Source organism: Cervus elaphus, chromosome 23 (assembly GCF_910594005.1).
Source record: "Cervus elaphus chromosome 23, mCerEla1.1, whole genome shotgun sequence".
Lineage (NCBI taxonomy): Eukaryota > Metazoa > Chordata > Mammalia > Artiodactyla > Cervidae > Cervus > Cervus elaphus.
Window position 1 is genome coordinate 64,672,803 of NC_057837.1, and position 14,052 is coordinate 64,686,854.

The 14,052-nt window shown below is 47.0% G+C and overlaps 1 protein-coding gene across 2 annotated transcripts in view; it reads left to right on the forward strand.

Annotated features, from left to right (window-relative positions):
- Positions 1 to 14,052, forward strand: part of CNBD2 (cyclic nucleotide binding domain containing 2) — a 60,012-nt gene that overhangs the window by 23,955 nt on the left and 22,005 nt on the right. For both annotated transcript variants that reach the window (XM_043884393.1, XM_043884394.1), the window contains 4 exons: positions 1,101 to 1,264; positions 6,144 to 6,300; positions 6,810 to 6,961; positions 8,824 to 8,962. In XM_043884393.1, the coding sequence (XP_043740328.1) occupies positions 1,101 to 1,264; positions 6,144 to 6,300; positions 6,810 to 6,961; positions 8,824 to 8,962 (612 nt within the window). The remainder of the gene's footprint in view (positions 1 to 1,100; positions 1,265 to 6,143; positions 6,301 to 6,809; positions 6,962 to 8,823; positions 8,963 to 14,052) is intronic.

Here is a 14,052-nt window from a genome sequence, read left to right on the forward strand (position 1 = left end):
AGAGTAAGATCATTTCAGAAAGTATTAAATGCTTTGAAGAAAATGATTCTGACCTTACAGAGTGTTGGGAGGGGTCCTGCTGCTTTAGCTCAGATGATCCAGAAGGGAGTCTCTGAGGATGTGGCACCGTATGAGCTGAGAGCAGAATAGAGGAGGAGGTGGCAGCCATGTTCTTGTGAAAATCCAGGGGAGGGACATTCCAGGCAGAGGAAACAGCCCAAGCAAAGACTGAAGGCAGGAGTGAGCTTGGCACAGGCAAAAGATGGGTGGAGACTAGAGAATGAAGGAGAGAGGCAGGAGATACAGATGGAGGGCAGTAGACAGGTAGGGAGTCAGACCCTACCAGGGCCCCAGGCTGTGGTAGGCGTTCAGATTTTCTCCTGGGACTTCCCTGGTGGTCCTGTGGCTAAGACTCCTTGCTCCCGATGCACAGGGCCCGGGTTCGATTCCTGGTTTGGAAACTAGATTCCACATGCTGCAACTAATAGATCCCACACTTCACAACTAAGATCTAGTGCAGCCAAATACATACAAATAAATATCACAGCACTGTTTCCCTAGCAGGTGGGAGTGGTGAGCGAATGCCTGGATCTGCCCTCACCTTGGTCCATGAGTCCTGGCTCAGGAGGGTTAGCTGAGAATCTCTGGGAGGTTCTCTTTGTTCCTTAGGCTCCTGAGGCTTGCTGAGGTACAGGCCGAGGCAAGGGATGTCTCCCTTGACTGAAGTATGCAATGTGTCGAATGGGCCCAGGGAGCCCCATTACTGACTGGTGGGGTCAGTGAACGGCAGCGGTTCTTGGTCAGTAGTGGGGGACACAGGCCTTGGCATATAGCAGTTCTAGGCCACAGTCCTGCCTGAGTGTCTGCATTTGTCAAATGGGGGTAATAATCGCGTCACGCTTCTTTGGGCAAAGACGCAGCGAGATGGTGAGTGCAAGATGCCTGTCCCAATGCCCAGCACTCAGGGCACACTTATCACGTGTCAGCCACTATTGTGTGGGAGTGGGAAAGGGTGGGGGCAGGAGTGTGGGGAGTTTCCCGCCAGCTTCTGGGGGCAACTGCTGGGTCCTCTGCGTCACTTTGGCTTTCTCTCCCCCCAGGGTCACTTCCCTCCAAGGGCCATTCAGATCGCGCAGAAGAAGCCCTCTTGGAGGGCAGAGCACGAGATCCAGTCGCTCTGCAACCTCTTGCAGGTTCTGGACAGTTACCGGAACTACTCGGAGCCCCTGCAGCTGCTCCTGGCTAAGGTCATGCGCTTTGAAAGGTCCGTGAGGGGCTTGCCCTTTGGCCCCTGGGCTGGGGCTGGGCCAGGCAAGAAGGGCCGGGCTGTGAAGGCCACGTTTGGTCCACCAGCCCCTCTGTGAGGTGTCGGCTGTGAGAAACCATCTGTCATTTCACCTTCATGCTCACTGTTATGACTACAGCACACTGTATCTCAGCCATTTATTGAGAATCTGCTCAGAATTAGGGAGCCTCTGAGTCTGAAGAGGATCTGGTTAGAACCTCAGAAAGGATATGGTCCAATTCTCTCTGTCTTCAGATGAGAAAACTAAAGCTTGGGGTGGGGGGAATTTGTTGTTTTTGATCAGTCGCTTAGTTGTGTCTGACTCTTTGCGACCCCATGGACTACAGCATGCCAGACTTCCCTGTCCTTCACTATCTCCCAGAGTTTGCTTAAACTTATGTCCATTGAGTCAGTGATGCTGTCCAACCATCTCATCCTCTGTCATCCCCTTCTCCTCCTGCCCTCAATCTTTCCGAGAACCAGGGCCTTTTCCAATGAGTCGACTCTTCGAATCAGGTGGCCAAAGTATTGGAGCTTCAGCATCAGTCCTTCCAATGAATATTCAGGGTTGATTTCCTTTAGGATTGACCTGTTTGATCTCCTCATTGTCCAAGGAATTCTCAAGAGTCTTCTCCAGCACCACAGTTTGAAAACATCAGTTCGCTCGTGGTCAGCCTTCTTTATGGTCCAACTCTCACACCCAACTACTGGGAAAACCATAGGTTTGACTAGATGGACCATTGTATGCAAAGTGGGGGGATTGACTCATCTGATTTCACCCCCTAAATAAGTAGCAGAGCTGAGACTAAAATTCAGGTCCTAAAAGCCAGAAGGGATCACAAATGAGGTACTTCATCCAGGTAGGAGCAACTAGGGCAAGGGTCTGTGAACTTGGATGGGAAAAAATAATTTATCTGTTTTTCATTATCCTCTCAAATTTATCATTTCCTTCAGTCATGAATGTAGGTAACAAACCACTATATAATTTTTTTTTTACCAAAAGAACTTAGAGATATTATCACATATTTAAGTTGGTGCAGATTTCTCAAAAGTCATTTTACATTTATCACATCTTTGAGAAGATGGTAGTTATTAGGTCTGTTGCTAGCTTTTGTTTTGCAGTGCCTTAAGAAAGAGGCAGATATATTGCTGTATCACAAGCTTAGGTTTTTGTTAAGTGTAATTTGGCTATATTTTCTTTTATACATTTAGAACATTGTTTTGTGAAGCTTTCACCAGATTGTCAGTTGGTCCATGACACAAAGAAAGGACTGAATAAATCTGTTGTAGTAGAGAAGCCTAAGAGGTGCTTGTGGTATTTCCACATTATTTCCAGGAAATTTCAGTGGCCTCAGGGGGGCAGCCTAGTAGAATATTTGAGGTAAGACCTGTCTTGAAAATCTAAATGTAAACTCACTATAGGTTTGTGTTCTCTCTTCCTTCTTAGAGGTCACAGTCTAGGGCATAACCACCACTAACTAAATGGACCCTTCATTACCAATGCAGGGTCCATCTCACAGATAGTAAAAGCCAGGGAAGGGAGGTAACCTTCCAGCTGACGTGGCCAAGGGAGCTTCACAGAAGAGGTGGCGTTTGAGCAGGTAGATTTGACGGTGGAGTTGTAGACAGGACATCGCAGGCAGGGGGAACCATCCTCTTTGTTCCAGTCGAGGGGAGAGGAGAGGGTATCACCGCTGTCTAAACTGTAAGATTCGATAACAGGCAGAATGGTGTCACAGAAAGAAAAAGAATCACAGGCCTAGAAGCTCTGGAATTTAATGTCCCATCTGCCCTGGTGTGACCTCAGGCAAGCCACTTAACCTTTCTGAGCCTACAATTCCTATGGGGGAAATGAAGACAATAATATGAAATCTCCAGTTTTTTTGTGAACATCAGGAGGTCATGATTATTAAAGCTCTCTGCTGGTTGTTTGTTATTTCTGGGACTGGGGGTTAGCAGATCAAATAGGATTCTTCCCCTAGAAAGTGACAGAAAATCCAGCCTAGGGGAATGTGTTGATGGCTCGTATATCTGAAAAATCCTGGGATAGTCCTCCAGCTTCAGGCTTAGCTGGATCCAGGGGCTTAGTGTCACCAGTGACCCACAGTCTGTCTGTCTCTCTTCATCTCTTGGCACTTCCTTTGCATAAGCAGCTTATGCAAATACGAATGCAAAGGAGGGTCTCTGGCTGCGACTCCCCCTTCATGGTAGCCAGCCCGCTACGACAGCCACAGCTGCAAGCTTCCATCTGTCCAAGTTCAGTCCATTGGGAAAAGGAGTTACCTCTTCCCAGTTAAGTCAGAGCCTTGGGATTAGTTTTTTCTGAACCAGATTGACCTCACTTGAATCACCAGTTGGTCAGTGATGTTCTGATTGCCTGAGAGTCAAGAAAAGACTTCCCTGGCGGTCGAGTGGTTAGGAATCTGCCTGCTAATGCAATGGACAGTCTCTGTTCTGTGTGGGATTCCTGGTCCAGGAAGATCCCACATGCCGTGGAACAGTTAAGCCTGTACGCCACAACAACTGAGCCAGTGCTCTAGAGAAGCACACAGTAATGAGAATGCTCCACAATGCTCCACAAAAAGAGAAGCCGCTGCAAGGAGAAGTCCAGGCACGGAAACAAAGACCTACCACAGCCAAAAATAAATTAAACAAACAAAAACAAAAATCAGCTGGTGGGAAAAGGTGAGCAGATGCTTGACAGTTTAAAAAAAAATAACCCACAAAAAAACCAGATATCTACTATAAGAGATATCTTTCTTCACCCCCCAAATGTTGGATGAGCTGGATGATCTCTGAGGGTCTACCCTGGAATAAAGGCTGGCCTGTGTTTTTTTATCCCCAAAGTCTTCTTTCCTGGCTGAATATGCCTGCCTTCTCCAATCTAGTCACTGCTATCTGGGCCATCTCCTCTTTCCTCTGTTGATAAAGCCTCTGGTTTGTACATTGTCCTCTCTGCTGGAGCTTACTGTTATTTCTCTGAATGTGCAGGCTTCCAGCTATCTCTCTGCCTTTGGACATGGTGGTCCCTCTGCCTAGGACTCTCTTCCATCTCTCTGTCGCCCTGGATGACTCCACTCACTATCCTAGAGCCCTCTCTGGTCTTCCTAAACTGGGTTAAGTGCCCTTTCTCTGTGCTTCTGAATTAGCCTCTCCTAAAGTGATTTTTCTTTTTGGCCATGCCTTGCAGCTTGCAGGATCTTGTTTCTCTGACCATAGACTGAACCCAGGCAGTGAAAATGTGAAGTCCTAACCACTGAACCACCAGGGAATTCTCATTTTAAAGCATTTAAAAATCTTATTTACTTCCTGTACTTAACTGTAATTTTGAGAACAAGGTTTTTGTCCTTTATCACTATGCCTGGTAGACACCACTGGTATTTGTCTAACTTATTGAATGGATGAATAAATATTTAAAGAGGTGTGGTTTGAACTTGCATTTGAAATACAGAAACTGTCCTCCTCTGAGCTTAACTCTTAGTTTGCTTTGAACCTGGCTACCTCTGCTCTAAAAGTTCTCAGTTGGGTAGTGAGCTATTCAGTTTAGTTCAGTTGCTCAGTCATATCCAACTCTTTGCGACCCCATGAACCACAGCACACCAGGCCTCCCTGTCCATCACCAACTCTCGGAGTCCACCCAAACCTATGTCCATTGAGTCAGTGATGCCATCCAACCATCTCATCCTCTTTTGTCCCCTTCTCCTCCTGCCCTCGATCTTTCCCAGCATCAGGGTCTTTTCAAATGAGTCAGTTCTTCGCATCAGGTGGCCAAATATTGGAGTTTCAGCTTCCACATCCATCCTTTCAATGAACACCCAGGACTGATCTCCTTTAGGATGGACTGGTTGGATCTCCTTGCAGTCCAAGGGACTCTCAAGAGTCTTCTCCACAGTTCAAAAGCATCAATTCTTTGGTGCTCAGCTTTCTTTATAGTCCAACTCTCACATCCATACATGACCACTGGAAAAACCATAGCCTTGACTAGATGGACCTTTGTTGGCAAAGTAATGTCTCTGCTTTTTAATATGCTGTCTAGTTTGGTCATAACTTTCTTTCCGAGGAGTAAGCATCTTTTAATTTCATGGCTGCAGTCACCATCTGCAGTGATTTTGGAGCCCAGAAAAATAAAGTCAGCCACTGTTTCCACCATTTATCCATCTCTTTCTATATATGCATATCTCCATTTTACAGACAGGAGAAACTGAGGCTCAGAGAGGGGATATGACTCACCTACTATCACACAGCTAAGGGCAGAACCAGGATTTGGATCCTAGTTTGACTCTAAAGCCAGTGCTCTTAATCATTTAGGTACTCATCCATTGCTTCCAGCAGTTGTTCATTCATTCAACGACCATTCATTGGGCATTTACTTAGATGCCTAAGCAGACTGACAAAGGCTGTATTCTCCTGGAGCTTCCGTCTAATGGAGGTGGGAACTGGACACATGTTAGTGAAGAGGTCAAGCTTGATGGAGCTGGGGCGGGGCAGTTCTGAGGTCCCTCTAGCCCCATCTGTGCCTTCAGGCGTGTGTGCATGCACAGTCACTTCAATCGTGTCCAACTCTTGGCCACCCTATGGACTGTAGCCCGCCAGGCTCCTCTGTTCTTGGAATTCTCCAGGCAAGAATACCGGAGTGGGTTGCCATGTCCTCTTCCAGGGGATCTTCCTGACCCAGGGATCAAACCCGAGTCTCTTAGGTCTCCTGCATTGGCAGGTGGGTTCTTTATCATTAGTGCCACCTGGGAAGCCCGTCTGTGCTTTCACACTCCAGAACAAAGAGCAGACCATCTAGATCTCCTCCTGGCAGGGACCAGACTATGTGTTGCTACCAGACCAACCAGCCATTGTCTTTCCCCAGGTTTGGTCGCAGGCGTGTGATCGTCAAGAAGGGCCAGAGGGGCAACAGCTTTTATTTTATCTACCTGGGCACGGTGGCCGTGACGGAGGACGAGGATGGCAGTAGTGCCTTCCTGGATCCCCACCCGACGTTGCTGCAAAAGGGCAGCTGTTTCGGGGTGAGCACGGGGGAAGGGTCTGCCCTCCTGGGGTGGCGTTGGGGGTGACAGGACTCCTGCTGGAACCTCCAGGCCAGGCCCGGTCCTGCCTTCTGCTGCCTGCCCTGTTGTGGGTCACCACACCCTCACTTGTCAAATGCCGATTGAGTTGGGCCTGGTAATGTCCAAGTCCGACCACTTCATCTGTGATGTTTTAAGGAGTGTATTCCCTCTGTAACCCCCAGAGATGCAGTGAACCCTCAGCAAGGCCTCTCCAGCTTCCTTTCCCTGCCTTGGTCAAGCCTGGTTGCCTCTTTTTCCACAGGCAGCATATGGTGGTGGGTGGTGGCGGGGGCAGGGTCAATCCACAGCAGCAGGGAGTGAGCGGGGGCACAGGATGGGGCCAGGGAACCCGCATTCTGGGGAGGAGAGATTTCTGGGGGGAGATGGAAGCGGGGAAGAGGTGGTCAAGGCTGCGGACAGAAACTCGGGGTGCCTCTCATTTGCCTGTGCTCCTGTCCATTCAACAGGAAATGGGCTCTCTCACCTCTTCAGTGAGGAGGGCCACTGTGGTCTGTATGGAAGAAACGGAGTTCTTGGTTGTCGACCGAGAGGATTTCCTGGAGAATAAGCTGGACCAAGAAATTAAAAAGGATGCTCAGCTTCGGTTTGAATTTTTTAGGTAACTCCACCAGCCAACATCTTCCTCCTGTGTTTATTAGGTACCTTTGTCCTCGGCCCAGTGGGGAGTACTGGGTGCCATTCTCTCTGCTTAAAATGCTCTTTGGGACCCACCTCCCACCTAACTTCAACTTTTCTGTCTAGCAAACTCCTACTGTACCTTCAGGTCGCAGCTCAAATATCCCTTTCTTAATGGGATGGTAGCATGCTTTGCACACTTGTTGGGCAGATGGGGTGCTCAGCCCTTTGTCCCACCCACTTTATCTAATGTGAACATTCAATCCCACAGTGTTGTTTCTATTCTCCCCAGTTTATAGTGAAGGAAGCGAAGCTCAGGATGGTGATGTGTCCAGAATGTCTGACTTAGAAGTCCCCAGGCTTCACTGCCCTGCCTCCCTCACCAAGGCCACCTCCCTGCACCCCAGAATAGAGTGGGTGCCCCCTCAGAGCTTCTGTCACACTCTGTGTTTCCTTAAAGCCCCACCAAAGCTGTAATTCTTGCGCCATCAGACAGTAAGCAAGCAGCTCAGTGGCAAGGACAGACCTGCCTTTCTCACCATCATCTTCTCTCTGTTGTCACAGTGCCAGGCACAGACAGGTACTCATCCAATTATCTTTAGTCCTCGCCTTGAGTAAAAGAGTGAAAATCAATTGCAGCATCCACGCTGGCACCGAGAATACAGGTTGTAGGGATGCAGGGGCAGAGAGAAGTGTGATGAGCAGAGGGCTCTGGCCTCTGCGGGCTGGAGCTAAGAGAGCCACCCCCATGAAGGGGCCGCAGCCCTTCAAGGGCGGAGTCAGTCCTGAAGGGAGGGGCAGTTCATATTTTCATACAGTGGAAGAAAAATAGGGCCATGTTCTAATTGCAGCTCTTAGGTTTATTTGCCACAGGACCCTCGATAGGTCACTTCACTTCCTTGGGCTTTCGTCTCCTGCCTTTGAAAGTGGGGATCAGGATTCCTCTCTCTGAGGTCATTGTAAGAATCCAGTGCCATGTTCATGGGAAATGTGTGGCCCAGTCTTGGCCCAGGAGGAGCTCCTTCTCTGGTGGCCCCGCTTCCCTCCTTGTCTCCAGACCCTTCTTCTCCTTGGACACGGTGCCGACCCTGTTCCCCTTTGATGCCCTGATGGAGCTCATTGCCCCCACTCCCAGCTTGAGGCCTGAAGTCAGCCGAGTTCTGAGCTCATAATCTGGAGCTGAGAAAAGATCTATGATGCTTATTAGCAGCCTGGTGGGGCCACCTATGAGGGAAGGCAAGCCTGTGATTGATGGTATACTAGGTTTGAGGTCAGAGAAGGGGTGGTCATTGTGGAGTGGGCCTTCCACCATAGGGCACCAACAGGCCCAAAGAAGAGGGTCCTGACCTCCCCCATCCCCTGGCCCAGGGCTGAGGAGCAGAAGTCAGTAGACTGGAGGAGGGAGACAGGGGTTGGAATGAGCTGCCCAAACCAGAGGTAGGGCCTGGACTGCTGGGCTGGGGGATAGGACAGCTGAAGTGAGGAACTCTTGGGTGTTCCCTAGAATGGGAGCAGTTTAGTGGTAGCCAGCTTAGTGGGGGATTCAGCTGGGAGAAGCTTCTGGAGGGAGGATCGAAAATGAGAGAAGCAAAGCCCCAGTACCTCAGGTGCATCTGAGACGCATTGAGGGGAGCAGCTGGAGGGCAGGGCCTTGAGAAGAAGAGGGCAGGGGGGCAAAGGACAAGTGACAGGAGACCAGCTGCAGGCGAGGCTAGCGAGCAGGACAGGTACAAAATCATCCACCTCAGGCCTTTGCCAGAGCAGGAGCACATACTCCCTTTCCGGGAATCGCTAGGCCTCTGCCATGATGGACAGTGAGGAAGTCTTACAGGCTTTTCCCCTCAGGAAGATGGACCTGTTTCACTCCTGGTCTGATGAAACGCTCTGGAAGCTCGTAGTCCTGGGGAAGGTAGAGAAGTTCTCCTACGGGCAGCTGATCTCAAAGGACTTTATAGAATCGTCCTCCATCATGTTTGTCTGTGAGGTGAGAGGTCTGGGGTGGGGGTGGTGAAGCTAAGGAAAGCATGGCTAATCTGACGTCCTGTGGCCAGGTGACCGGGTGGAGCCCTGGTTTGCAACACGTCCTTTTCTTTTTTTTTTTTAAGTTTTATTTTTTTACCTGGACAATTTTTTTTAAAGTCTTTATTGAATTTGTTACAGTATGGTTTCTTTTCTTTTTTAATGTTTGGCCATGAGACATGTGGGATCTTTGTTCCCTGAGCAGGGATTGAGCCCCACCCCTAATTGGAAGGGGAGGTCCTAACCACTGGACCACCAGGAAAGTCCCAACACATCCTTTTCTGAGCACCCACATCCTAGTTGCTTGGAAAATTCCTTGGACAGAGGACCCTGATGGTCTTCAGTCCGTTGGGTCGCTGAGTGACTAAGCACGTATACAGGTCTGAGTTTAAAAAAGCAAAGGACACACACTTTGGCCTCCCGCCCTCAGAGGGTTTCTGTGATCGTAAAGATAGAGAGCTGTTCCATTAGAAAGAAGGCAAGTGTCGGGGGAGGGTTCTCTTTCCTTGAGCTCATATATGTGTTTATTTACAGATACATATTTAAATTATGCATTTGGCAATTGAATTTTAAGGATTCCAGATCACTTTTAAAAATCATAATCTTAAAATTGTAAAAGTGATAATGACCATATTATAAAACTTCCCAGGAAGAGGGAAAATGAGCTCATCACCTCAGAATAGATTTTCAAAAGTGATATTTCTTAGACTCACCATTTTTTTGACTCTCAGAGCAAATTGCTTTCCAGAAGGAGGGCTCCACTTTCTCTAGCTCCCAGCAACATACAGCTTTGCCAGTGCCAACAACCTCTGCCAGTCACTCTTTCAAAGGTTTTTTTAATCTAATAGGTGACAATTACTACCTCTTTGAGGATTTAACTTATATATATTCTTTTAGATTATTAGCGAGATTAATCCTGTTTACTCTATAAACTTTGTCTTTTGCAATAATTTAATAGGTACGGTTACTACCTCTTTGAGAATTTAACTTACATAGTTTTTCTGATTACTAGTGAGATTAATCCTATTTGTTTACTATCTAAATTTTGTATTTTGCGAATTGCTTTATGTCCTTTGCCAACTTCTCCGTTGGTTGATAATGAAAAGAAAATTTAAAATTTGTTGTGTGTTTACTGTGTAACCAAAGGATTTTGCTATTGTCCTCATTCCTGATTTATAGACACAAAAGGGATGGTGTTAAGTGGCTTGTTCAAGTTCACGCAGTTGATCAGGGGCAGAGGCAGGGTTGAATCCAGGTCTGTCTAACCCCAAGGCTCCTTTTCCCAGAAGCTGGGACTTGGGATTGATTTGAGTCCACCTTTCTGTCAACTGTTGACTCTGCTCAAACCCCTAAGTAGCTCATTATCACCACCAACATCCTCATCATCAAAACTACCATTTTGGGGGGGAGGGGCTCTTCACTCCTGTGTTAGGAGTTCTACTAGCATCATTAATCTTGTTTTGGTTTACCTTGGAATAGGTAGTACTTCACATGGTTCAAAATTAAAAATACTCACAAGAGTGATATCTCCCTTTCCTGTCTCTTCCCCAAGACTATCCCTCCTCACAGACCACCCCTGGCACCAGCTTCTTATGTCTCTGTTCCGCACACACTGTCTGTGTACACAGGCAAATGCATGTGTATGTTTTTTCCTTTTTTTTCATAAGTCACATCACCCTACACAGACTCTTCTGCCCTTTGCTGTTTCTTTTATATCTGTAGGTTGTTCCATATCAGTACCTAAAGAACTTACTCATTCTCTCTTAACATTGTATAGTATTTTACTGTATGGTTGTATTTTAATTTAACCAGTTCCCTAATTGATGGATATTTAGGTTATCTCAACACTTGCTGCTTCAAACAGTGTTTTGATGAATAGCTGTGAATCAAGTACCATTCCACTATAAATCTTCACCAGAGCTCTACCAGGAAGGTATTATTATTCCAAGTTTACAGTTGAGGAAGCTGAAGCTAAGATGCCTTAGGAAAGGCCACCCAGCTAGTAAGTGGCAGAGCCAGAACTCTGCCCCTGGACTTTTAGTATCTCCCATATACCTATGGTTTACAGGTTAAACCAACACAAACATTTGGCAAGTTTTTGCCAAGGTCATGACACATTCGTTCAGGCCCTGGAGGGATACAAAGATGGAAAAGGCTGGTTTTCTCTCCTTATATATAGTCTCTACTAGATTCTATGTGTAGACAAACAAAGTTGTCAGTGCCAATTACCAAGCAATTAGTGCAAACTCTGTGAATTATAAGAATTCAGGATAGGAAATTCTTTAAAGGCTGAAGGCTCTCAGGAGGGCTTCCTAGAGAAGGTGAGGTGGGGGATGAGCTTTGAAATATAGGGCCCTTAGACAAAAGCAGGGGTCAAGATTGGTTGCGTGCTGGAGCTGGCTCCTTCTGACCTGTGAGAGCTGATTGTTAAGTTCTCAAGAATTTATTTAACTACAATTAAATATATTGAAAACAAGGCTATTAATACTGAAAAGTGTATCATTCCTGAGCATTATTGCATTTTACTGTTATCTATGTGCTTGAGGTTACCTTTGCCTGTCATATCCATATGGTGGAAATCTAAACCATCGTGCCCATCTCTTCTCAATTCCGTGTTCAGTGACTTCCCACTGGTAGCTGGAAATCAGCCATAGTGGAAGTATGAATGCAATGGAAATAGGCAGACACTCTTAAGTCAGGTCTTGATTTATGACTTTGCTGACTGTCTTAAGAAAACTATTCAGAAAATATTTATAATGGAGATTAAATTCCACAGTGGACTGGGTCTCTAGCTGTTACATTGTAAAGAGAACAAAATTAAGGAAATGTTTTCCCAGTATTTAAGAAAGACTCATTATAGATTCATCATAAAAGTTATATCATTGATGAACAGGTGAAGTTCTGATATGCATAGTGTTGTTTAGTCTCAAAGTCATGTCCAACTCTTTTGTGACCCTCTGGACTGTAGCCCACCGGGCTCCTCTGTCCATGGGATTTCCCAGGCAAGGATACTGGAGTGGGTTGCCATTTCCTTCTCCAGGGCATCTTCCTGACCCAGGGATCAAACCTGCATCTCCTGCATTGGCAGGTGGGTTCTTTACCACTGAGCCACCAGGAAAGTCAATATACATAGTGTTAAAACTAAAATATACATAGTGTTAAAACTATGTGTTTTAGTGTTAAAACTAAAAGAGGTTTCAGTGTAATGAATATAATTTATATGAGGGTGAGAAATAGTTTACCAGTAGATTACAAGTCAGACTTATTAGTTATTTTGGGAAAAGAGTAGTTTGGCATGTAACTTAATTTGTCTCAAATCATGGTTGAATTGTGACTACAGACTAGCCACAGACATATGAGTTCAGCCAACATCAACAAAAGCGTTCTGTGAGAATCAATTGGCTATATGGAATTTCCAATAAGAGTGTGGTATATATTCAGTTCAGTTCAGTTCAGTCGCTCAGTCGTGTCCAACTCTTTGCGACCCCATGAATCGCAGCATGCCAGGCCACCCTGTCCATCACCAACTCCCGGAGTTTACTCAAACTTATGCCCATCGAGTCGGTGATGCCATTCAGCCATCTCATCCTCTGTCGTCCCCTTCTCCTTCTGCCCCTAATCCTTCCCAGCGTCAGGGTCTTTTCCAATGAGTCAACTCTTTGCATGAGGTGGCCAAAGTACTGGAGTTTCAGCTTCAGCATCAGTCCTTCCAGTGAACACCCAAGACTGATCTCCTTTAGGACGGACTGGTTGGATCTCCTTGCAGTCCAAGGGACTCTCAAGAGTCTTCTCCAACACCACAGTTCAAAAGCATCAATTCTTTGGCGCTCAGCTTTCTTTATAGTCCAACTCTCACATCCATACATGACCACTGGAAAAACCATAGCCTTGACCAGACGGACCTTTGTTGGCAAAGTAATGTCTCTGCTTTTTAATATGCTATCTAGGTTGGTCATAGCTTTCCTTCCAAGGAGTAAGCGTCTTTTAATACTGTTTATAAATTGTGTGTAACGCACCCTTCATAACAGTAAAATGTATAGACATGCATACACTTTACCTAAGAGCTGGTTGTTTGAGCATCTCCAGGAGTGTGTTTGTGTTGTGATTCTGTGTTCAGTCCCAGAGAACAGTCAAGTCTAGCTAGTGTAAGCAGGAAAGGGATTTACTGTAAGCAGGATGTTAAATGGCTAACAGATTTACTAGTGAGGGGAGACCTGAATAAACAGGCTCTGGACTAAAAATGACTCCCATATAGCTTCAAATCAGAATCCAGAACTGGACTGTCCCCGATACTTGCTGCCCCTGCCAAGTTTAGGAAGCCACCTCTACAACCACTGTCTCCACTGACAAAGTGGATGTCCCTCAGTTCCATAACCAAGCCTTGCCCAGGTTCATTGGATTGGTGGAAGCTAAATCACACCCAGGGTGATTCCCTGGTGGTCCAGTGGTTAGGAATTCACCTGTCAATGCAGGGGACACAGGTTCGATCCCTGGTCCGGGAAGACCCCACATGCCGCAGGGCAACTAAGCCCATGTGCCACAACCACTGAAGCCCACCCACCTGAGAGCCTGTGCTCCAAAACAAGAGAAGCCACTGCAATGAGGAGCCCACACACCACAGCTAGAGAAAGTCCACACACAGCAACAAAGCCCCAGCACAGCCAAAAAAAAAAAATCACATCCAGAGCCTGAGCAGCAGGGGAGCTTGGGAAACGTAGTGTTTGGCTCCTGGCCTCTGCACGCTCAACACTGAAGGGGGATTGAATGCACAGAATCTGACCCAGAGGAGGATGAGGGTGAGGGTGAGGTGCTTGCCAGTGGAAGGGGGAGAGTAGTTTGGTAAGTCTGGAGAATCCTGTCGTCGTGTGAGGAGAGGTGGGACAGGGCCTAGAGGAGGGGCTGGTCGGGGAGAGCCCTGAATTCCAACCTGTGTGCTGAGTCGCTTCAGTCGTGTCCGACTCTGTGCAATCCTATGGACTGTAGCCTGCCAGGCTCCTCTGTCCATGGGATTCTCCAGGCAAGAATACAGGAGTGGGTTGCTATTTTCTTCTCCAG